General features: G+C 41.8%; 1 protein-coding gene across 1 annotated transcript; it reads left to right on the top strand.

The window, feature by feature from the left end:
* Positions 1 to 1105: 1105 nt before the first annotated feature.
* Positions 1106 to 25551, top strand: LOC142750398 (uncharacterized). Its single transcript, XM_075859401.1, has 8 exons — positions 1106 to 1148; positions 1692 to 1799; positions 15702 to 15961; positions 16255 to 16395; positions 16478 to 16540; positions 19361 to 19483; positions 25194 to 25307; positions 25384 to 25551. The coding sequence occupies exons 1-8, from the start codon at positions 1106 to 1108 to the stop codon at positions 25549 to 25551; spliced, it is 1020 nt and encodes a 339-aa protein (XP_075715516.1).
* Positions 25552 to 26090: the final 539 nt, after the last annotated feature.

Here is a 26090-nt window from a genome sequence, read left to right as displayed (position 1 = left end):
GTTCAATGTATGTTCGTGTTTGTGTGTGTTTACTACTGTATGTAAACCTACTACACTGTGTGTTAGCTTAAAAAATGGCGACACACAGTGTAGGAGGTTACACCGTTCAAACCCCTCGTTTATCCCGGCACTAGCCAGGATAAAGGAGGGGGGGGGATGCTGAGAGCTCACTAGAGCGAGGGCTTTTTACCCAATTTTGCAATGCTGCAATTTTGGGAATAGCTCCATCTAGTGACCAGAAATGGGAAATATTATAAATTAGAATTAATTTATAATATTTCCTGACTCGTGAAAAAAATAAAAAAAATTTGAACAATGTTTAATCACCCACACACTAAATGTTTAATTAAAAAAAAAAAACATGTTTTTCTGGCAACACATTCCCTTTAAGCCAAGCTCATGTTTAATGTTAGTGTAGAGGGACTCTACATCTATGGTGGCTATTAGTGTAGTAGTGGAAACATTGATCTCTTGGATTCTGGTGAGGGTGTCTTTGGTATACTTAAGGAAGGATGGTAAGGCTCTGATGAATGGTGACAAAATTTCATCAACATACATGCTTATTCCTTGAGTCAAATTGTTGTTACCCGATACAATGGGTCTACCGGGAACGGGCATAGTGTTCTTATGGATCTTGGGTACTGCGTAAAAAGTTGATAAAGTTGGTGTGGAATTAAACAGAAATTTATATTCATCCTGGGTGATTAGTTCTTTGGATTTAGCCTCGTTGAGAAGGAGGCCAAGTTCTTGGAGAAAGGGCTCCGTGGGGTTCTTCTCTAAAATAGTGTAGGTTGTTGTGTCATCCAGCAACCTGTGAACCATGGAAGTGTAGTCATCTCTATTTATCAGATGATTTCAGTACAATCTCATTGTTTTTACAGAGTTCTTCTAAGGCGGCCTGTTCCATTTGACTCAAGTTATTCCTAATTCCGTATTTTTGTGTTTTGAGTTTGCTGAGTTCCGCACTAACCAGCTTGACGAAAATATTGATATGTGCAAACTGCGTAAAGGGGGGAGTCATGCGTGATCTAGGTCGTAGTGATGAGAAGGGGCCTGTGGCTGTGTTAACTCTATATTAATTTTCATTAGCTAGATCCTCTAAGGCATGCAGGGTTCTGAGTTCAGTGTGGTCAAGCTGGTGAGTGTTGGTATTGGTCTTGAAGTATTTATGCAGGGCTAATTTCCTTGCAAAGAGATGAATGTCTTTCGTCCAGGTGAACTCATCAAATGCGAAAGTAGGGGTATAGGATAGACCCTTGCATAAGAGTGTTTTCTGATGTGAGCTCAGCTGGACGGACGACAAGTTGCAAATCTGCAGATTGTCAGAGGTTTGATTTCCTACTTTATTTTGTCTGGTTCCAAAGTGTCTAGTGCATTCCTAAAAAAGGAAACGTATTTGGAGGACCTGTTAGGAAAGAGCCTGTGTTCGCTGCAGTAGCAGTATTTTTCCCTGTGCCATCTACATTGATCCCCATAGCGGATGGAGTTGTTGGTATATTTAGTGTTGATGGCATATTTGTCGTCTTGGATGAGGATGAAGAGTGTTTAAAAGAAGACACTGAGAAGGGCATAGAGGTAATCGTTTGTTGTCCGCTGTGACCAGAGCATGTTGTATTGGTTTTATTAGGAATGGTATATGTTCTCTTTGAGGGGTTATATTTATTAATTTTAATTTTCCGTTTACCTCCCAGTCTATTGTCAGCAGAAGGTGGTTTGGGTTCGTCAGTGCTGGAGACGTCTGATTCAGAGATATCTTCAGGTCTATAGATACGGTTCTGGAGAGGAGGGTTGCGAGTACGGTAAGTATATGCCTGGCCGGTGTCAAAATCTCTACGGTCCCTTATATACTTGCAATGTTTTCTTTTTTTAATTTCTTTTTGCAAATGTTCTATGTTTTTTTGCAATCTAATTTCGCAGTCCGCAAAATCTGGCTCGGTATTAAATGTTTGTATATCGCTAATTTATTTTTCCAACTGTGAGCTAATCTTGCCAAAGTCTCTTTTTTCAAAATCCAGCAGGTAATGTAGCATACGTAGGGAGCTTTCAGTTAATAGCTGTTCCCAACCCTGAATGAACGTGTTGTCATTACGGTATGAGTTGGTATGGCTGAGATAAGTGACTGTAGTCTGTGTAACCTGTATTCTGCTGTACTATGCGTATGCTGTAACTGTAGTTTGTTATTACTGTTATCTGTCTGGTTATATTTGTAGAAGGAATATTTTTACTAATGAGTAATTTAACAGATTGTACTGAGCATGTCCAGAAAGCCCAGCATAGCAGACTGAGGAAAGTTCTAGAAAGCAGGGGAAGGAGGAGGAGGCGGAGCTCTGTGATAGAGGAGCAGACAAGAGAGTGAAGGAGAGAGACTGCAGAGAGACTCATGAGAGGAGAGTATAAAGAGAGACCACAGAGAGACCCCTGAATGGAAAGTCTGGAAAGAGCAGCATTTAGAGAAAACTAGCTTTTATACCCAGCGTTGCTCGGGAGGTTGACTTACTGTATGGATAGAGTAAAAGCTCACTATTTAAATACCTCTCGATGTGAATTTAATTGCTATCAAGTGTAAATAATGTTATTGGAAGCATAAAAGAAATGAAATGAAGCAATATATTCAGTACAGATTTAGGCCTCATGCACACGAACGTAAAAACACCCGTAAACTTCTATTGGCCACGGGTACCTTACTGTTTGCTTAAGGGAAGGTGCCCAGGCCATTAAAAAATATAGAACATGTCCTATTTTGGGCCATAATTACGGCACGGGCCGGCCAATATAAGGCTTTATGCCCACTTCAGTCTTTTTCTTCAGGGTGCTAGCCGTTTTTCAGACGGCTAGCACCCTGACCCATTCATTTCAATGGGGCCATGCACACTTCAGTTTATTTTAACAGTCCCGTTGCTCCGTTCCGACAAAAGTAGAGCATGTCCTACTTTGGTCCGAGATTCCGTGACCGTGAGGCCCATGCAAGTCAATGCGGCCGTCAAAAAAACTGATGGCACACGGAAGGCATCTGTGTGCTGTCCGTGTGTGATGGAGCCGTTGCCTAGCAATGGCCAGGCAGGCAGAGGTACACATACAGACAGATACTGCACTGCACTAATCGGCAGCCCCTTCTCTCTGTCAGCACTGATAGGGAGAAGAGGTTGCTGATCCGTGCTGGAACGCAGCGTTATTAAGAAAAATAAGTTCATACGTACCCCGGCCGTGGTCTTGGTGACGCCTCCCTACTCTGACATCCAGTCTGATCTCCCTGGATGACGCGGCAGTCCATCCAATCACAGGCTGCAACGGTCACATGGTCTGAAATGTCATCTCAGGAGGCCGGACTTGAGGAAGAAGCTCGCAAGCAGGGAGTACTGGATAAGTAGTAACTTTTTTTTTGTTGCAGGTTTTTTTTAAATTAACCATTAATCTATATTGTGAGCACCGCACATGTTATTCCCTGTCCAGCGGTAGTCTGTCCAGGGTGCTAAAAGAGTTAAGGGGCTGCACTGATCGACAGTAACTCTTTTAGCACCCTGGACAGTGACTACCGCTGGACAGGGAATAGCATGTGTGGCCCTCACAATATCGTGTACATAGTGTGAACGGGTTTCAGTTTCCTCTCGGAAACTGAAACACGGAAGTGTACACGGAGTACACACGGGAAGCACACGGTTCCAATCACGGACACATGGATCTGTGAAAAACGGCCGTGAAAACGGTGATGGAAGTGTGCATGAGGCCTAAGTCTATGGGCTCCCGTAATTACGGGTGGCTACGTGTGTGCACCCATAATTACGGGAGCGTTGCTAGGCGACATCAGGGGATAGTCACTGTCCAGGGTGCTGAAAGAGTTAACTGATCGGCAGTAACTCTTTCAGCACCCGGGACAGTCACTACGGGTGGTGTTAAAAGTATTAAAAGTTAACTTATCCAGAATTCCTGCTTCTTCCTCCAGTCCGGCCTCCCGGGATGACGTTTCATCCCATGTGACCGCTGCAGCCAATCACAGGCTGCAGCGGTCACATGGACTGCTTTTAAACCAATGAAAAATCTGGCTTCAAACACACTTTCCAAAATATATATTAGACTGTTTAGACTGAGACAGCTGCAGTGGCTGAGAACTACTTGGACTGTCCTCACTGATGTGGGAGCTGAGGAGAAGCCTGTGACTGTGATAAATGGATATTTGCAGAGACTGATATAGTGTCACTGTATAACTCACAGATACTCATTTCATTTCTGAAGTAAAGTTGTGTAAAATCTGCCATCTGTCTGGTTCCTGTGCTCATATATTGCATTGGTTGTGCCACCCTTACAGGCCTAGGCCCCTTAGTTCCAGTAAAGGTATATTTTATTGTTTGAGAATACCAAGACATTTTGGACAATTGTATTCTTCCAACTTCGTGGGAACAGTTTGGGGAAGGTCCTTTTCTGTTAGCGCATGGATGCGCCCCAGTGCAGAAAGCAAGGTCCATAAAAACATGGTTGGGTGAGTTTGCTCTTCTGGATGAATGGGCAAAAATTCCAGCATACACATTGCAAAATCTTGTAGAAAACCTTCCCAAAAGAGTGGAAGATATTTTAGCTGCAAAAAAGCGGACCAACTCCAAATGAATGCCTATGCATCAGTATGTGTTAGCCAAAACCAGGAGTGGAACTTAAACAGAGAAAAGTATAACAGAAAGATTTGCACCTCTTCCGTACTATGGACCCATTCCTGGTTTTGGCTTACAAATACTGATTCAGAATACTGCCGTGTGAAATCAGATTTTAGTCAGAATATTGCATCAGTATTTGTATGCCAAAACCGTTAATGCAAAACATTGAAGAGATGCAAATCCTTCCAAAAAGGTTTATTCCAACACGGAATATTTGTTGCAGAAATTTCTCTGTCCTATTCATCTGAATAGGGATTGCAGAAATCCATGCGCATTCTGACGAAACAACTCCATTCACATGTATGGAACAGATTTTCTGAAACACATCTGCCACGTGTGAATATACTATTATACTTTGTCTCTGTGTAGGTTCCACTAATGGATTTGACTTACAAATACTAATGCAAAAATACTGACCAAAATATTACCAGGTGGAAGTGGCTTAACACTTAGGGTATGTGCACACACACTAATTACGTCCTTAATTGACGGACGTATTTCGGCCGCAAGTTCCGGACCGAACACAGTGCAGGGAGCCGGGCTCCTAGTATCATACTTATGTACGATGCTAGGAGTCCCTGCCTCGCTGCAGGACAACTGTCCCGTACTGTAATCATGTTTTCAGTACGGGACAGTTGTCCTGCAGCGAGGCAGGGACTTCTAGCGTCGTACATAAGTATGATACTAGGAGCCCGGCTCCCTGCACTGTGTTCGGTCCGGAACTTGCGGCCGAAATACGTCCGTCAATTACGGACGTAATTAGTGTGTGTGCACATACCCTTAGGGTATGTGCACACACACTAATTACGTCCGTAATTTACGGACGTATTTCGGCCGCAAGTTCCGGACCGAACTCAGTGCAGGGAGCCGGGCTCCTAGCATCATAGTTATGTACGACGCTAGGAGTCCCTGCCTCGCTTCCGGACAACTGTCCCGTACTGTAATCATGTTTTCAGTACGTGACAGTTGTCCTGCAGCGAGGCAGGGACTCCTAGCATTGTACATAAGTATGATGCTTGGAGCCCGGCTCCCTGCACTGTGTTCGGTCCGGTACTTGCGGCCGAAATACGTCCATAAATTACGGACGTCATTAGTGTGTGTGCACATACCCTTACAATGTTTTTTATTTTAAGTTGTTTAGCAGTCCTCAAGTGGTTAAATGGAATGAATTATGTATTAAATGAAATATAAGTTTAGCACACAAGATATATTCCCGCTGAGATTGACAATTGGAAAGGTTTAATTATTAAAATAATGTGGTGTAAAAAACTTTTTATGTTTAAAAAGGGTAAAATTGAGAATTCTGATAGAATCTGGAAGCAATAGACATGGGCGTAGCTAGTGGGGACAGGCAGGGCATGTGTCCCATGCACAACTAGGAAGGAAGGTAGGTGGGGGCAACAGTCCTGAATTTACCGGGACTGTCCCGACCTTATAGAGATGGCCCTGGCAAATTACTGTCTTGGACGTGTCTGGCAACTGCCATATTCAATTGTTTCTGTGTTCTCAGCACGCAGATACAATTAAATATTATGGCAGAGCAGGAAACTATCCGCTCCCTGCTCTGCCATGCACTCCTACTGGAGTAGGAATCCCCGGCCTGAGCGTTGCCTATGCTGTGATTTTTAAGGCTATGCGCACCTTTGAATGTTTTTTTTATTTATTGCATTCTACTGATGTTGGGGTAAAAATAATTTCCCCAATAGGTCTTTATTAAAAATTTTGTAACGTTTTGCTTGTGTGCCCTGCATGTGTTCATGCATTGCAGGCTGCTCTTTCCCATTTTGAGTCAAATCCGTTAATGTAGTACACTGACGGATTGCTCTTCAGCCCCTCTGTCTCCTCTGCTGAGCGCTCAAACCTTCATTGTAGCTGACAAGTAGCCATTGGGGAAATTATTTTTACACCAAAATCAGACAAATGGAATAAAAAAATAAAAAAACATTCAAAAGCATCCATAGCCTTTAAAGAAAAAGAAAACACAGTGGGTTGTAAAACCATGTTTTTCACCAAAAGAATAAGATTTCTCTAAATCATATTACTAGCAAAAACTTTTTTTTTGAAATATCAAAGACACCCAAGCCAGATTTGAGAAGATCAGGATGCACCATTACTAAGGCTCTGTTCACACTTGTATTGGGAACCCCCATCGGCAATTCCGGTATTTTTGACAGTGCAGTCTGCAGCAATATTCTAACCACTTTTCCTGTCAGATTTTTTTGTACTTTCCTCTTTTCTGTCTCCCATTCTCTATTAATTTGTGTCTTGTCATCTGTCGATATACACTACTAGCCTTTGTTTATTTACAGAAAGTATGTTCTTAATTTATCTAACATTTGACTGCTGTGGTAAAATAGGCTGCCACCAAAGTACAAATCCATTGTTTGTGAGCACTTTTTGTAGAGTAGTGCTACGTAAACAATGGTGGTGGTTGTAATATGTTAATATTCTGTAAATCATAAAGGGGATATCCCATAAACATAATATTGTTATATCAATAAGGTTCAATTATATAATAATTTCAGTAATTGGGACTAATTAGGGAATCATCCATTCTTTAGTCATGCTCCTACCTAGTTCCCATGACCCTAGAATTCTTGTTGCACCGTTGCCATTAGATCTTTCCTGTTCTGTGTCCACCACTGTGGGCACAGCAGACGTGTCTGGTGCATGTGTAGAAGACACAGGAAATACAGTTTCAAAACTGTATTGCAGCACCAAGGTAACTTGAATCTGCACATGTTGGCCCGGCTCCGTAGACTTCAGTGTGTTCCACAGACTTTTAGGGCATGCCCCCACGTGGCGGTTTTCCTCCGCAACTGTCCGCATCAATGCCGCACAGAATCTGCGTTGCAGATTCTGCGGCGGATCTGCCCAAAATGTGCAGTAAATTGATGCGGACTAGCTGCTGCGGACTGCGGGAAAAGTGCTTCCCTTCTCTCTATCAGTGCAGGATAGAGAGAAGGGACAGCACTTTCCCTAGTGAAAGTAAACGAATTTCATACTTACCGGCCGTTGTCTTGGTGACGCGTCCCTCTTTCGGCATCCAGCCCGACCTCCCTGGATGACGCGGCAGTCCATGTGACCGCTGCAGCCTGTGATTGGCTGCAGCCGTCACTTAGACTGAAACGTCATCCTGGGAAGCCGGACTGGAGACAGAAGCAGGGAGTTCTCGATAAGTATGAACTTCTATTTTTTTACAAGTTGCTGTACATTGGGATCGGTAGTCACTGTCCAGGGGGCAGAAACAGTTACTGCCGATCGCTTAACTCTTTCAGCACCCTGGACAGTGACTATTTACTGACTTCTCCTAGCAACGCTCCCGTAATTACGGGAGCCCCATTGACTTCCTCAGTCTGGCTGTAGACCTAGAAATACATAGGTCCAGCCAGAATGAAGAAATGTCATGTCAAAAAAGCAAGACGCATCCGCACCACACATAACATGTGCATGACAGCTGCGGACTTCATGAGTCCGCAACCAGTCCGCCACTGGTCCGCAAACAGACAGAGCATGCTGCGGACACCAAATTCCGCTCCGCAGCCTATGCTCAGCAGCGGAATTTTACGCATTGTCTAAACGCACACTGCTAAATAGAAGTGGAAGTCAATGGAGAAACGGCTCCGCTGCGGATTAACGCTGCGGAGTGTCCGCAGCGGAATTCAAGTTCAATTCCGCTACGTGGGGCTTTAGCCTTATAGTCCATGGTTCGAAGCCGAGTATGCGCAGCAAAGGCTGGTATCAGCACCACCTGAGGATGTGTACTGGCTTTCCTCATTAACCCCTTAAGGACGTGGAATAGTTGGCACGTTCAGGACGCAGCCCCAGTTTTCAAATCTGACGTGTCAATTTATGTGGTAATAACTTTGGAATGCTTTTACCTATCCAAGCGATTCTGAGATTGTTTTCTCATGGCACATTGTACTTTAAGTTAGTGGTAAAAATTGCTCGATACATTCAGTATTTTATTGGGAAAAACACCAAAATGTAGCGAAAAATTAAAAAAATTTGCATTTTTCTAAATTTAAATGTATCTGCTTGTAAGACAGATATTTATACCACACAAAATAAATGCTAATTAAAGAGGCTCTGTCACCACATTATCTTGTACATAATGTGATCGGCACTGTAATGTAGATTACAGCAGTGTTTTTTATTTCGAAAAATAATCATTTTTGAAGGTTATAACCTATATTAGCTTTATGCTGATGACTTTCTTAATGGACCACTGGGCGTGTTTTACTTTTTGATCAAGTGGGCGTTGTGGTGAGAAGTGTATGACGCTGACCAATCAGCGTCATACACTTCTCTCCATTCATTTACACAGCACATAGTAATCTTACTAGATCACTATGTGCAGCCACATACACACACACTAACGTTACTGAAGTGTCCTGAAAATGAATATACATTACCTCCAGCCAGGACGTGATGTCTATTCAGAATCCTGACACTTCGGTAACGTTTGTGTGAGATTTACAGCAAAACAAGCATAATCTACTTTTAAATGACAGTTTACAGCGTAATCTCGCGAGATTACGCTTGCCTTGCTGTAAATCTCACACAAACATTACCGAAGTGTCAGGATTCTGAATAGACATCACGTCCTGGCTGGAGGTGATGCTTATTCATTGTCAGGACACTTCACTAACGTTAGTGTGTGTATGTGGCTGCACATAGTGATCTAGCAAGATTACTATGTGCTGTGTAAATGAATGGGGATTGGTCAGCGTCATACACTTCTCTCCACGACGCCCACTTGGTCAAAAAGTAAAACACGCCCAGTTCTCCATTAAGAAAGTAATTAGCATAAAGCTAATATACGTCATAACGTAAAAAATGATTGTTTTTCTAAATAAAAAACACTGCTGTAATCTACATTACAGCGCCGATCACACTATGTACAAGATAGGGCATATATAATGTGGTGACAGAGTCTCTTTAACATTTCCCATATGTCTACTTTAGATTGGCATTGTTTTTTGAACATCGTTTTATTTTTCTAGGACGTTACAAGGCTTAGAACTTTAGCCCTCAAGTCATTTATCATATGACAGGGCTCAGAAGTGAAGAGCAACATGCGCATTTAAGGGCTATTTTAGTGATTTTTCACAGCATTGTCCCACAATTGCAGGGCCCTGAGGTCAAATAGTAAAACAAACCCCCTAATTTGGAAAATACACCCCTTAAGGCATTTTAAGGGGCGTAGTGAGCATTTTGCCCCCACAAGTGTTTTTTCATTAGTAATTAATGCGCAGCGGATGGTGCACTGTGAAAATGGCAATTTTCCGCTGATATGCCTTGTTTTGGGAGGGGTGGTGATAAAAAAAAATAGCGATTATGGCATAATTTTTTTTTGTTTTTTTTTGTGTTGTTTAAGTTGTGGGAAAAATAACATTCTAGTTTTATAGATTGGGTCGTTATGGACGCGACAATACCAAATATGTGTACTTTTTTAACACTTTAATTTTTTTCCTATAATAAAAGACTTATTATAGGAAAAAAGGCAGTGTTTTTTTGTATTAACTTGAAACTTTTTCTTTTTAAACTTATATTAAACTTTTTTTTTTGTCCCACTAGGAGAATTGAGGGCCTGCACCTCTGATCTTTACTCTAATGCATTAAAGCTGTCAGTCATTCATTGACAGCAAGCCTATTAGGTCCCGTCTGTGGGCAGGGCCTAATAGGCTATCGTACGTGGCAGACCAGGAGGCCATTGTTAGGCCTCCGGTTGCCATAGCAACAATCGGCTTCCCCATGATCACATTGTGTCGATGCCGATCGTTTCAAACCGCTAAGATAACATACAGCTGACACCAGCGGCTGATGTCGCAGGCTGAGCTTCAGAGCCTGTGCCATTTTGTTACTGTAGCCAGATGCCTTTTAGGTCCCGCCTATGGGCGGGACCTAGCAGGCTTCCGTACTTGGCAGACAGGAGGCCATTGTTAGGCCTCCGATCTGCCAGAGCAGTCATCGGAAACCCTAGCGATTTCATTGCTGGGTTCTGATCTGCTTGTAAACACCATAGATTCAGCGCTGAATCTAAGGGGTTAATCGGCCGGATCGGAGGCTACACGCCGCCACTGTCAAGTATGCCAAGTGCCGTATTTTTCGGAATATAAGACGCACCCAGGTTTTAGACAACAGAAAATAGGGAAAAATTTAATATTTTACTACTTTTACAATGCAAAAACTGTTTCTGTAAATACTATTCAGTTCTTTGGGAGTTACGGAAACAGCGTAGCTCAGCGAGTTACGCTGTTTCCGTAACTCGACCATGTACGCTGTTTTCGGAGCCACCGAGTTCTGGAAACAGCGTAGCTCGCGGTGCTACGCTGTTAACGTAACTCCAATTCACTTCCAGGAAGCGGCCGGGAGACAGCGGAGCGAGTAAGCTAGAATGGGGTTTAGTGGGCCCTGTTCTATAGATAGGTGCGGGTCCCAGAGGTGGGACAAGCATCTACCTGAAATTTATGGGAAGACCCCTATAAATGCCATGGTCGCTATTGACTAGTTAAACGGCCAGGAACAGCACCATCGCTGTTCCTGGCCGCTAGAGCAACATGTTAGCTGTTAAACACAGTGGACACCTGCGGTGTATGGAGCTGGCTGAGCGCGTGAGCCCGCTCCAAACATTATCCCCTCCCCGCTCCATGATGTGCCAGTACATCATGGGTCGGGAAGAGGTTATGTAAGAAGTGGTCAGGGGGCCCGGCGCTGCAACACAATTTAGAGGAATATGTTTTTTTTTATTGCTGACCACTTTAAAAACTGGATCTAGTACTTCCTTTGTTGTATTTCATTGAATTTCTTATTTTATTGATATTTTCGATATAACCCATTTTATTAAATAGATTTATATTTATTTTTTTAAATATATCCTATATAATTACAGCTCCAGAACCAAGCTCAAAACATATATACATCAAAATAACCAAGCTCAGTACATAAATACAGCAACAGAACCAAGCTTGGTACATAAATACAGCACCATAACAAAGATCAGTACAGTAATACAGCACCAGAACCAAGCTTAGTACATAAATACAGCAACAGAACCAAGCTCAGTACATATATACAAGACCAGAACCAAGCTCATTACATATATACAGCATCATAACAAAGATAAGTACATAAATACAGTACCAGAACCAAGCCAAGTACATAAATACAGCAACAGAACCAAGCTAAGTACATACAGTATATACAGCACCAGAACCAATCTCAGTACATAAATACAGCACCAGAACAAAGCTCAGTACATTTATACAACCCCAGAACCAAGCTCATGACAAATATACAGTACCAGAACCAAGCCCCGCACATAAATACTACACCAGAACGAAGCTCAGTACATATATACAGCTCCAGACCCAAGCTCAGTACATATATATACAGCACCAGAAGCAAGCTCAGTACATAAATACAGCACCAGAACATAGTTCAGTACATATATACAACACCAGAACCAAGCTCAGCACATAAATACAACACCAGAACCAAGCTCAGTACATAAATACAGTACTAGAACCAAGCTCAGTACATAAATACAAATGCAGCACCAGCACAAATACAGCTCAGTACAGAGATCATTTGCAAATTTAGTGCATCCCCTGCCGTATAGGTTTGTCTGGTGCAAAACTACAGCTCCCAGCATGGACCGAACAATGGTAAGGATATGCTGGGAGTTGCTGCTTCACAAAAAAAATATACCACCCATCATTTCACTGCAGATCATTCAGATCACACATTCAATCACTTTCACGCTCCTGTCACTTTTTCACCTTCAAAACATTTCCAGAATCTGCCCTTTTCTTACTGTGGAAACAGCCAAAACTATCATTGTCGCTCTGATTTACTCTTGTCTTGACTACTGTAACTCATTACTAATTGGTCTTCCACTCACTAAACTCTCCCCTCTCCAATGTAACCTCCATGCAGCAGCCAGGCTCATCTTTCTGACCAACCGCTACACCAATGCCTCTACCCTCTGCCAGTCACTGCATTAGTTGCCCATACTCTTCAGAATTAAATTCAAATTTATTAGGGTATGTTCATACAGCCTATTTTCGGGCAGTAAATGGCCGAAAAATGGCTGAAAAATCGGAAGCAGAGCGCCTCCAAACATCTGCCCATTGATTTCAATGGGAAAAACGGCGTTCTGTTCCGATGGACCGTTTTTTTACGTGGCCATTTTGAAAAACTGCCATGTAAAAAAACGGCCGCGAAAAAGAAGTGCAAGACACTTCTTGGAACGTTTTTGGAGCTGTTTTTCATTGACTCTATTGAAAATAGATCCAAAAACGGACGTAAAAAAATGCAGCGAAAATTGCGAGTGGCTTAAAAAACGTCTGAAAATCAGGAGCTGTTTTCCCATGAAAACAGCTCCGTATTTTCAGACGTTTTTAGTCTAGCGTGTGAACAAACCCTACCTCTCAGCCACAAATCTCTCCACAGTGCTGCACCTCCTTACATCTCCTCCCTCATCTCTGTCTACCACCCAACTCGCGCTCTACTTTCTGACAACGACCTAAGATTAACATCCGCCATAATCCGAGCCTCCCACTCCCATCTCCAAGATTTTTCCCATTCTGCACCGGTCCTCTGGAATGCACTACCCCAGAAAATCAGATTAATTCCCAACTTCCACAGTTTTAGACGTGCCCTGAAAACACATATTTTTAGACAGGCCTATAACATTCCCTAATCTAACTTCTTTCCCTGGCCCCCTTTACATTAGTCATGAGGCCCCTTCATTCAGCAGTATCCCCCACACTCCTTGCACCCTAATACATTTCAAGTCCGCCATACACACACTGGCTGCTGACCGGCAAATGCAGCTTTATGTGTCCATCCCCATATGTATAAAAGATAGCTGGTCCCTTGTAGTTAATAATTTTTTACACTTTGTGTCTCCCTTATTTCCTCATAGATTGTAAGCTCTTGCGAGCAGGGTCCTCACTCCTCTTGTTTGAATTGTAAGTTAGCTTTGTCAATATGTAATGGCGGATATTGTATGTACAATGTACCCGCTGAACAGTAAAGTGCTGTGGAATATGTATATAAATAAAAATTACTATTATTATATTATACAGTGACTACAGTACTGATTAAAGGCAGAATAATCATTTACATTGAGTGACTCACAGGTGATGTCTTCTCAGATTCTTGTTGTTCTTTTTTTTTTTTTGCTTCCCCATCTGGTCCAAACCTCATGACAACTTCTGGCCACGGCCCACTTCTGCAAATTGCCGCTCAGATGTCTTCAGCTTCTCACTTTTCAAACATTTCTGCACCTATAAACGAAGATAAAATTCTCATGGTGCCACACACTACGCCCCTAAATATAATAGCGCCATACACTTCACCTCTTATAATAGCACCATACACAGTGTCCCTGATTATAAAAGCAGCATTCACTGTGTCCCACACACACAGTGCCCCCCCTGTAGATAGTGCCCCCATAGAGCCCCCTGTAGACAGTGCACCACATAGAGTCCCCTGCAGACAGTGCCCCACGTACATAGTGCCCCCTATAGAGCCTCCTGTAGATAGTGCTCCCCATAAAGCCCCCTGTAAATAGTGCCCTACACAGATCCACCTGTATATAGTGTCCCCAATAGATACCCCTATAGATAGTAGCCCCTGTAGATAGTGCCCCACATATAGCCCACCTGTAGATAGTGCCCCACATATAGCCCACCTGTAGATAGTGCCCACATATAGCCCACCCTGTAGATAGTGCCCCACATATAGTCTCCCATGTAGATAGTGCCCCATGTATAGCCCCCTGTAGATAGAGCCCCACATATAGCCCCCCTGTAGATATAATTTACATATTCACCCGATCCCGTGCCATCCTCTTGCAATGCAGGCCTGCTCTCATTTGAGCAGGTCTGCTTGGGCTGAACGACGCAAGCCATCGTGCCGCTTGCATCATTAAAAGATGCTGAATGGCAGGGCAAGGCATTCTGCCCTGCCATGAAGCACCTTTCACCGACGCAAGTGGTGTGATGATGTCATAGCGCGGCTTGCGTAGTTGAAAGGCGCTGATTGGCAGGGTACGGAACGTGTCCTGCCAGCCAGCGCTTATGCATGCAATTGTATCTGCATCCTATAGACACAGGTACAATTATAGTGCAGGAGGGGGTGGCGGTGGCTGGTTTCAGTGGCACAGCGGCCCCCTCAGAGAGGCAGCAGGCCGTGCCTCAGGCAAGACACTCATCTCGCCACATGGACTGTGCGGCCCTGTGTACATATATATATTGTAGTAGTGCAGCTACCGGACAGTGCAGAAACTGTCCAGTTTCAAGCAACCAGGGAACATGTACAGCAGAGAGGGTTTTCTCTGCTGATTTCTTGGGTGTAAAATCTGGAATAGGGCCTGGTTTGTTGGAGTGTGAAGAAGGGTGGCTTCCACTCCATACAGACAGTCCGTGTCTTGGGCTGTCTGATGAGCTTAGTTAGGCTTCACCTGAGACGGCTCTTTATTTCAGGTGTGCGCAGTTCACACAGGGCTCTCAGTTTGGGGAAGACAGGCATGCTAGCCTGTGAGAGTCACCAACGTGTAAGGGGCTATCAGTCTGGGGAAGACAGGCATGCTAGCCTGTGAGAGTCACCACCGTGTAAGGTAAAGATTGTGAAGGTTTTGAGGTATTGGGCACAAGGCTCAGTGTCTCGTAGTGAGGGACACTGAATGTGTTAGTTAGAGGCTGGACGGCCTAGGGTTTATTTAGTATTTTTTTGTTGTAACGCTGCTTGCTGTGGTGAAGACAATAAAGCTAGCTGCGGCTGGTTTAAACTTTTATTCCATGAGTTGGAGTGAACTTTCCAGGTGTGCCAACCATCTCACCTGGGAGATGGCGATCCTGTGAGCTAAGAGGTCCCCATGTTGTCACAATATATATATATATATATACATACATATGATGTATATACATATGATGTATTTCTGCAAATTGATAACTATTTATATTGTTAAATATCGGATCTTTTGATTGATTAATTAATTAATACATTATTAGAAGTTGATTTTATTTATTACAACTGTATTTTCAGGTTTTATTAAAACCAAGCCAAAGAAAACGTTTATTTTGAAAAGTAGATCCATAATGGGCACAGGAGCTTCCAAAACACAGAAGGAAAATACAGAAGATAATGAGGAAAGAGCAACTATGATTCAAAACCGTTCAGCATCCACTCTGCCTGAGAACACTTCCATTAGACAGCAAATAGTACAGACGAACCCAGAGGATGAAGAAATATCAGAAGACATTGAGCAGATGGTGCAAATTGCTCAAGGACATCAAGGGGAACAGGTACATTATTGTCTTTTAGGCTTTTTATATAATTAATAATTATCTGGGCATTTTCAAGGCATTTTTAGGTGGGTCTAATTAAAAGAGTGTCCATCTCCACTTCTTATAAAGTTGTAAAATATGCAGACAGTGCTATAAAGATGTGTTTACATGTTGCTAAAATATATAATAATTATATCAATGTATTTAACTATTGTAAAATATAATCGGCATTGCTGAAATTTTGGTTTGTTCGGTATGTGTCCGTTATACCTGTGAATGATTCTAAAAATAATCTCAATCTCCTGGTCCAGGCAAATCTCCAGCCTGGAATGCAGATTGCTCTGGAAACAGAAGATGTCTCTGTGACGTTTGAAAGCTTTCAGCACCAGAGTGGGACGCTCTATACATGTTTCACTCAGAATGGCATCAGAATGTATTTTGATGATGAAAAGGTGAGTATGAATGGCTACATAGATACTATTCTAATAGATTCTACTGGTTTTGTTGTCTTCTAATGATTCATATTTTATTTAGGGAATTCTTCCATTTCCACAAGAACTGTACAGCCAAGGGAAGTTCCTTGATGCTTACGATGAGGTATCGATATTCAATATTGCTACATTTATATCGCTTTACATAACTTATGTGAGCTTTGCCTTTTTACTTCTAGAATTACGTCACATTAGCTTAGAAAAACTGAAGACTTTTCCGACAGATAACTTTTATGACATTAATCAGTGCGGGTTGGACAGTTGAGATATTAAGGCCCGATGCACACGAACGTACTTTTGCGGCCGCAATTCCCCCGAAAATCCATGGGAGAATTGCGGCCCCATTCATTTCTATGGGCCCATGCACACGACCATGTATTCCACGGTCTGTGCATGGCACAGGAGCCTGGACCGCAGAAAGAACGGACATGTCTTATTATGGCCGTGTTCTGCGGTCCAGGCTCATAGAAAATAATGGACGTGGCTATGTGCATGGCCCGCGATTTGCAGGCCGCTCGTGGGTGACACTCCGCGACCGGCTGACCCGAAAAATCACGGCCGTAGATGGCTACGGTCGTGTGAATGAGGCCTAAGGTGTCGGCTCGTGGGTGACACTCCGCGGCCGGCTGACCCGAAAAATCACGGCGGTGCAGATGGCTACGGTCGTGTGCATGAGGCCTAAGGTGTCTGGTGCCCTTTTGAAGTAAAGTGGTCTTGTCTCCACTGTAATAAGCAGGAGTTAGGGGAACTTATAATAACTGTAATTTGTAGGTTTCTAAGTCCAATATGCAGCTCTTTGCTAAAAAAAAAAAATATTAAAAAAAATGGTATTCTACGCTATTACCCAGTAAAGGAAAAATAAAGAAATGTCATTGAACCCTGATGTTCCTAATATATTTTACCATCAAAATCAATGGAGAAAGATGCATTTAATATCTTGGCTATGCTGTCTATTTCGAGGTGGTTACTTATATGCATAAAGGGCATGAGTGACCAACTTCAAACTACTGTTCTTCACTGAGAATAGCACTCCTTAAGCAGGTGTTCTTTCTCCTATCTGCTCTGCTTCTCCCCTTTGCTTGTCTGTATGGTATTTTATTTGACTTTACAGAAAGCCTTCAAAGCTCCTGAGATGTGTGTATTCTCTGTTCGTGGTTTAGGCATTGCTTGTTTCAAATTGAGACCCATGGTATATGATTCTAATAACCTCCAAAATGGGCCAGTTTTCTGTAGACAGTGTTTAAAGGGGAAATCTATCCCTGATTGATATTTTGACATATCTGCATACCTATACCGCACCACTCAAAGATTTCAGTTGCTGGAAATCTCTGACATTACCTTGTAAGAAAGCCCCCCCCCCCCTCTATAATGGCAGTTTGTTCAGAATGTTGTGTCAGAGATTATCAGTAAGTAGGGCCAAAAGGGTTTGGGTTTATTTATAGTTTTGGAAATGAGCAGAGGTAAGTTTACAGTCTATAGGACATTTCTTGAATTTAGACAACTTAGGACAAGACTAGATGCGCCAAATTTATCACAAAGGCTCTTGCCATATCATACATTTTTGGAGCACTTTTGTCTATCTTTATGCCACCTGTTGTTTGCTTACTTTAGACCAATTTGACACACTTTTAAGAAATCTGGAGCACGGCATATGTGCCAGAATTCTGGCTCAATTTAAATCCACCCCATTGTGTTCTGTGGTATGTGGGGAAGTGCCTTTCAATGTAAAGTAATCTGTAGCTGATCGTGCCCTCTTGCACACTATAAACTTTTATGTAATTACCTATTTACAGTATCCCCTACCTCTCGACCGATGTGAAGAGCCCTGTACCACCCACAAGGACCACACAGGTTCAGTGCATTTTCCAGCATGGTCCTGGTGGTTGCCAGGCTATTAAGTCATTACATTATTTTTTAAATACCTCTCTTCTCATAAATTTTGTTTTTGCAACTCCTTTTTTGCTTGCCGTAAACACGTAAAAAATAATACACCTCTAATATTTCTAAAGGGGTAGTTGATGTATATGTTACAGGGTGTCCGCACATTAAGTGCTAATACTTTGCAATATATATTTTGTTAAATGTCTCCCTCTATGCGCAGCTACAACATGTACAGGGGAGCAGAGAGCTGTCAGAGCTGGTGCAGGTTTTGTCCTGTGTGCTGCCACTTGACTTTATTAAAATGTCGACATTTTATTAAAATGTCGACAGCTCACAAGGACAGACCTGCAGCTGCTCTGACAGCTCCCTGTTCCCCTGTGCATGTTATAGTTGCTTGCAGAATTTGAACACATTGCATATTACATAGTATTAGTACTTGATGTGCTGACCCTTGGTAACATTTTTACATTCATACAGAATGCCTTTAACATAATCCAGTTTGGATGCAACGTTTCGGTCGTAATTTAGACCTTCATCAGGCACTTATTCCTCCTGGTGTCTGGTGTATCCAGTCATTGGCGCTATGTCTTTCAATGGCGGCCAAACACAGCGGTCAGCCGCCATTGAAAGACAGCGCCAACGACTGGATACACCAGACACCAGGAGGAATAAGTGCCTGATGAAGGTCTAAATTACGACCGAAACGTCGCACTAAACCTCTAGCATCAACTATTGATGAAATTAAATTCAAGATTTTCAAAAATCACTAACTTGTGTGCCGAATACTTCTTTGCTATATGATTGGGTTGGGACCCTATTCGTGCACCTACCATGGTCTTGTGCGCTCTGAACTACTACTTACCATAATCCAGTTTGGATGCAGTGCATTTTTCAAAGCAGTTTTCCTGTCATTTAAATGTTACTCAGATCTGCTACATTATGTAACATTCAAATGATTCATCACAAGAAACCATAAAAACTAGTTAACAAATATTTTACGAATAAACCAGGTGAAAAACTTTCATGTCTCATCTACATTTTCCAGTCAGGCATGATACATGATGACATCAGACAGGATGGTAATGGCAATCCAAGCTATTTGGAAAATGATCGCACTAATTCTATCTTCATACCTGGAAAAGGAATGGTCATGACGTACATATTTGAGGTAATACATTTCATTGGGTATAGTTTTTTTTTGTTTAAAATGTCTTGAATTATTAGTATATTTTTTTAATTAAAAAAAAACTACATGAAAACTCACAATTCATAGTAAACATACCAGGATAATCAGTAACACAAAGCTTAGGGCCTTTTTACATCCGTGTCGGTTTCAGTTGGTTTCCGTTTGTTTCCGTTCTCTACAGTTTCATCTTTTTTTAATGTAAACATTAGCATAGTCGACTCCAGTCACCAGAGCGCTGCAGCCACTTCAATCAGCTGGTCGTTGGGGAAGCTGGGAGTTGGACCCCCACCGATTTGATATTAACCCCTTTCCGTCACAGCTATTTTTTTGATTTTAGTTTTCATTTTTTCCCCCCGACCTTCCAAAATCCCTAACTTTAAATAAATAAATCGATAAAGCCATATGAGGGTTTGTTTTTTCTGGAACAAGTTGTCGTTTTTCACAGCACCATTTATTGTACCATATAATGTATTGGGAAACTGGAAAAAAATATTTGTGGGGTGGAATAAAAAAAAAAATAGCGATTCCTCAATCTTTTGAGGGGTTTCGTTTTTACGGCTTTCACCGTACAGTAAAAATGTCATGTTTACATTATTCTACTGGTCAATACAATTACGGCGATACCAAATTTATATTGTTTTTTTATGTTTTACTACTTTTACAAGGCAGAAACTAATTGTTTTGTCACCACATTCTGAGAGCCATAACTTTTTTCTTTTTCTTTTGATTGAGCGGTGTGAGGGTTTATCTTTTGCGGGGCGAGCTGTTGTTTGTATTGGTACCATCTTGGGCTACATAAGACTTTTCGATCGCTTGTTATTTCATTTTTTGTGGGATATAAAGTGACCAAAAAACAGCGATTCTGCCGTTTTATATTTTTTTCGTTTTAGGGCGTTCACCGTGCGCATTAAATAATGCTATATTGTAATAGTTCAGACTTTTACAGACGCAGCGATACCAATTTTGTATATTTTTTACATTACTTCAGATGAAAAATGTGAAAAGTATATTTTTTTTAACTTTTCGGATCCGTTGCAAATGATTTCCGGTTGTCACCGTTGTGTAAAGGTTCCGTTGTTTTGACGAAATCAATAGCGTAGTCGACTACAAACCATTTAACGGATCCATCACCATTGAAATCAATGGTTTCCGTTTGTTTCAGCTTGGTTTCCATTCATGGGTTCCCCTGACGGAAAGCTCAGACGGAACCCATGAATGGAGCCCCGACGCAGATGTGAACGAAGCCTTACACAGCACTATAACCTACAATAGGTTGTACATCATATATTTATGTGTGTGTGTGTATATGTGTGTATATATATTTATATATGTGTGTGTATATATATATATATATATATATATATATATATACATATATATTATGTATAGAAATGGGATCAATGATTTGGCCACTATAACTGGCCACGGCCGCAAACATTAAACGATGAAACTCAATGAAGCTTTTTTATGTGTGTACCTAAAATATCAAACATGCAGTATAAGCTTTCATTACAGACCACACAGCTTGCTCAAAAGTGCAGTGTGCATAATAATTAAAGAGTATTACCCATAATTTTTTTTTACATTTGAATACATTTGAAGAGATTCTATCCCCTCCAGAAGATACAAACTTTAGGATAGCATCAGAAGCAATGGTATAGTTTAGAAACGCACGTGAAACTCTAAAAGTAAGAGTTACCTATATTTTTATGTATTAAAGAGATACACCCATTATTTTCAAAGAGTTCCCAATGCATAGTGGAATGGATAAGACCTGAACAACCCCTAACCAAGGCACTAAAACTAAAAGAACTAGCACATATACTATCCATCAGGAGGCCAGAAGGGAGAGTGGTGCACATTGACACCACATAATGTGTTCCATTTCGAAAAGAGGCAACACAAATCTAGGGATAGTTGATGGCTTAAAAAGATCACTGAAGAAATGTATTACTTTACTGAAGGCCCTTTTACACGGGCTGATTAATCAAGGAATGGAATGTCTAAAAGGGCCCAGCGATCAGACGACAAACGAGCAAACTTTAGTTTGCCGACTGATCGCATCTTTAGTGCGGAAATAAAAATCATCGTTGTCAGCAGCATATCTCTCTGTGTAAAAAGAGGATCTGCTGACGACAATGATGCAAACTGTATAGGGACGAACAATCCTGTTAGTTCTCATAGAGTTCAATGATTGCTCCATGTGAATGGAGCTGAACAAGCGCTGTTATATCATTGATCTGCGCTTTTTTACCGGCATATATCTGCTGATGTAAAAAGACCCTAAGGCAACCCTTCACAAACAAACATGTACTTAGAATGGGTTTGATGGTGTAATAGGCTTTGTGGACTATGTTTTCTCTGTAGTCTATGAAATATTGTTAGGTCCATAATTATTTGGACAGTGACACAAGTTTTGTCATTTTAGCTATTTACCAAAACATATTGAATATACAGTTATATAATCAATATGGGCTTAAAGTGGAGGTTGTCAGCTTTAGTTTGAGGGTATTCACATCCTAATTTGAGGAAGGGTTTAGGAATTACAGCTCTTTAATATGTAGCTGCCTCTTTTTCAAGGGACGAAAAGTAATTCGACAATTATCTCAAAAGCTATTTAATGGGCTGCATGGGCTATTCCCTCGTTAATCCATCATCAATTAAGTAGGTAAAAGGTCTGGAGTTGATTTCAGATGTGGCATCTGCATTTGGAAGCTGTTGCTGTGAACCCACAACATCAAAAGAGCTCTCAATGCAAGTGAAACAGACCATCATTAGGCTGAAAAAAAAGAAGCAATCCATCAGAGAGATAGCACAAATGTTAGGAGTGGCCAAATCAACAGTTGGTACATTCTTGAAAAAAAAGAGCGCAATGGTGATCTCGTGAACTCCAAAAGGCCTGGACGTTCACTGAAGACAACAGTGATGGATCTCAGAATCCTTTCCATGGTGAAGAAAAACCCCTTCACAACATCTACCCAAGTGAAGAACACTCTCCTGGAAGTAGGTGTATCAGTATCTAAGTCCACCATTAAGAGAAGACTTTATGAGAGCAAATACAGAGGGTTCACCACAAAGGCAAACCATTAATCAGCCTCAAAAATAGGAAGGCCAGATTAGACTTTGCCAAACAACATCTAAAGAAGCCAGCCCATTTCTGGAACAGCATTCTCTGGACAGATGAAACTAAGATCAACCTGTACCAGAATGATGGGAGGAGGAAAGTATGTAACGGCTCATGAGCCAAAGCAGACCACATCCTCTGTAAACATGGTGGAGGCAGTGTGATGGCATGGGCATGCATGGCTGCCAAAGGCACTGGATCACTAGTGTTTATTGATGATGTGACTAAAGACCGAAGCAGCCGGATGAATTCTGAAGTGTTCAGGGATATACTTTCTGCTCAGATTCAACCAAATGCAGCAAGGTTGCTTGGACGTCACTTCACAGTACAGATGGACAATCACCTCATACTGCGAAAGCAACCCAGGAGTTTTTTAAGGCAAAGAAGTGGAATATTCTGCAATGGCCATGTCAATCACCAGATCGCAACCCGATCCAACAAGCATTTCACTTGCTTAACTGGTTGCCGACACAGGCCAGCAGGATATTGTCGTGTATTAAAAGAGGCATGGACTCACAGGACAGGGATGTAGTATTGCCACTTTACAAAGCATTAGTGCGGCCTCATCTAGAATATGCAGTTCAGTTCTGGGCTCCAGTTCATAGAAAGGATGCCCTGGAGTTGGAAAAAATACAAAGAAGAGCAACGAAGCTAATTAGGGGCATGGAGAATTTAAGTTATGAGGAAAGATTAAAAGAATTAAACCTATTTAGTCTTGAAAAAAGACGACTAAGGGGGGACATGATTAACTTATATAAATATATTAATGGAACATACAAAAAATATGGTGAAATCCTGTTCCATGTAAAACCCCCTCAAAAAACAAGGGGGCACTCCCTCCGTCTGGAGAAAAAAAGGTTCAACCTGCAGAGGCGACAAGGCTTCTTTACTGTGAGAACTGTGAATCTATGGAATAGTCTACCGCAGGAGCTGGTCACAGCAGGGACAGTAGATGGCTTTAAAAAAGGCTTAGATCATTTCATAGAACAAAAAAATATTAGCTCCTATATGTTGAAATTTTTCCTTCCCTTTTCCCGTCCCTTGGTTGAACTTGATGGACATGTGTCTTTTTTCAGCTGTACTAACTATGTAACTATGTAACTGTATGTACCCCAAACCCATCCCTTATCATTCTGACCATGCCTCTCAAACTAAAATTATTGTGCCAACCACAAACCAGTGTATTCAAAGTTTGTTTTGCCATCTTGGACATTTATGACATATACTGTGGACCCCCCATCTATTTGGAAAATGTGGGTCCCCAACTCCCATTCCACCAGAGAATGAATGGAGCGATCAGGGCCTAGTAGGCTGCCTATCAGTTTTACAGGAATCTAGCAGTGTATTATATCAGCAATAAAGTGATCACAATAACGAAGGTCCCGTGTCCCCCACACTACTGCTCCATTCTCTATGGAACTGACAGAAATAGCTGAGTGTCGGATCACTATCTCCACCAGTCCCAAAGAGAATGAATGTAGAGATAGTGCACGTGTGTCCACTACTTCATTCAAATAGGGGACACGACATCCGTGTTCATGTGATTGCTGGGGGTCCAAGCTGTTAGTCCAGCAGCAATCATAGATTTATCATCTTTCCTCTGGATAGTTGATAAATAATTTTCGTGGAACAGCCCCAGGGCACCTTGGGGAGGCATTTATTTTTAATTAATTACAGGTAGTTCAGGGGACAAGCTCCCCTCGTTCTCCTGATCGCTGGGAGTCTCATTGGTTGGCCCCGCAGCTATCATACTATACTGAGGATAGACGATAAAAAAATATTATTGCGGGACAACTCTTTTAAGTGGTTAAGCACATGCTCAGACACCCCCCCCCCCCCCACAACCCAAGGCCGTTATTGGCATCAGGGCATAATTATACCAGAGAATTATTACAAACACTTTTTCCAAAAATTATTTTTTAAGAGGTGAACTCTTGACTGTTCATTGAATATTTCAGAATACTCACTTTAGCTGCTTTTAAAGAGTATGTATCTAACAAAACTTCTGCAGCAGAAAAGCCCAAAGTCTGTCAAATTTCCGGTTCACACGTGTTGGATTTAGCACTGATGTCCTCGTCAATTTTGACAAAAGTCTGCATTGAATGCATGTGAATAGAGTTTCCATAAACTTGCTTAGATGCCGATTTTTGCCTGCGGCGCAGAAGAACTATTTGCGAGGATTCCGCACAGAAAGGCCACTTTCGCATGACAGTATTTTGATCAGCATTTTGCTTCAGTTTTTGTCAGAAGTCAAAACCAGGTGTGGAACCTACACGGACAAAAATATAATTGGAGGATTTGCACCTCTACTGTGTTTTGGACCCGCTCCGGGTTTTGGCTTACAAACACTGATGCAAAACACTGACCTAAATACTACTGTCTGAATGAGGCCTAAAAGCTGGTGGTTTTCTGCCAAATAAGCCTCAGATTTCTGCCATGGATCAGGCATTAAGTACTTAGGGTCTGAACAAAGCCTAATATCTAAATATAATACTAAAGCAACTTTGTGTCTTCTAGCTTTTCATTCTTTAAGGTTTAATATTTGTGATCTGTTCTCTTCTTCTAAAGGAAAGAATAAATGTCTGCAAATATTATGACAATGACTCTGATGCGTGGCTTATTTTACCTTTGCTTTGGGAAATGAATCTGGACTTTATTCTTCATCGTGTGCAGCAAGTAAAGGTAAATCACAATTACATTTTATGAAACTCACCTATAGTAACACAATTCATACTGTTTCTTCTACTATTCATTTCAGGAAGCTCTACCTGCCATCACTGACTTCAAGGAAATACTGGCAGCTCTTCGGCTGTGTAATTATGATCCGGATGAAGTCATTTCAATGTTCTTAGCTATGTTTGGTGACAGCCTTCAAAGTAATATAAATGGGCAGCAAAATTTAGAACCCATAGCCATTCAACGGTAGGTTCAGTTTTCCCAGGAAGTCATAGGTCCTCTTTAAAGGCAATTTATCACCAAGCTTATGCTGCCCTATATGAGGCTACCTTTTTATAATTCGTCTCCGCAAGCCAAGACTGCGAACAGCCACTGCCGCCCGCATACAACAGAAGAATAAATAGAAAAGTCACTACAGTGTGAGGGTTTCTCCATTGAAATCCTTATCAGTTATGGAAACAGACGAGCAATCATCACCTCTCCATTTAGTCTCTTCCGTGATGATGGGCACTGACAGCTGCGGACGGCGGTGACTGTCACCCACATTTGCGGGCCGTGCTCCCATTATAAAGTATAGGAGCACTGTCTGTAAATTCAAGAAATAGGACATGCCCTATTTTTTGCGGGTCAGCTCTACGGTCCGGACACCGTCCTGTAAGCATACGGGAAGGTGTCCATGGGCCATAGAAACGAATGGATCAGTATTTTGATTCGCAATTACGGATCAGTAATTGTGGATCAAAATTACAGTCGTTTGCATGGGGCCTAACATGTAAAAAAAGCTGAGCA

The sequence above is a fragment of the Rhinoderma darwinii genome, chromosome 3 (assembly GCF_050947455.1).
Source record: "Rhinoderma darwinii isolate aRhiDar2 chromosome 3, aRhiDar2.hap1, whole genome shotgun sequence".
Lineage (NCBI taxonomy): Eukaryota > Metazoa > Chordata > Amphibia > Anura > Rhinodermatidae > Rhinoderma > Rhinoderma darwinii.
Note: the sequence above shows the minus strand (reverse complement) of the source record. Positions and strands in the feature narration are given on the sequence as shown.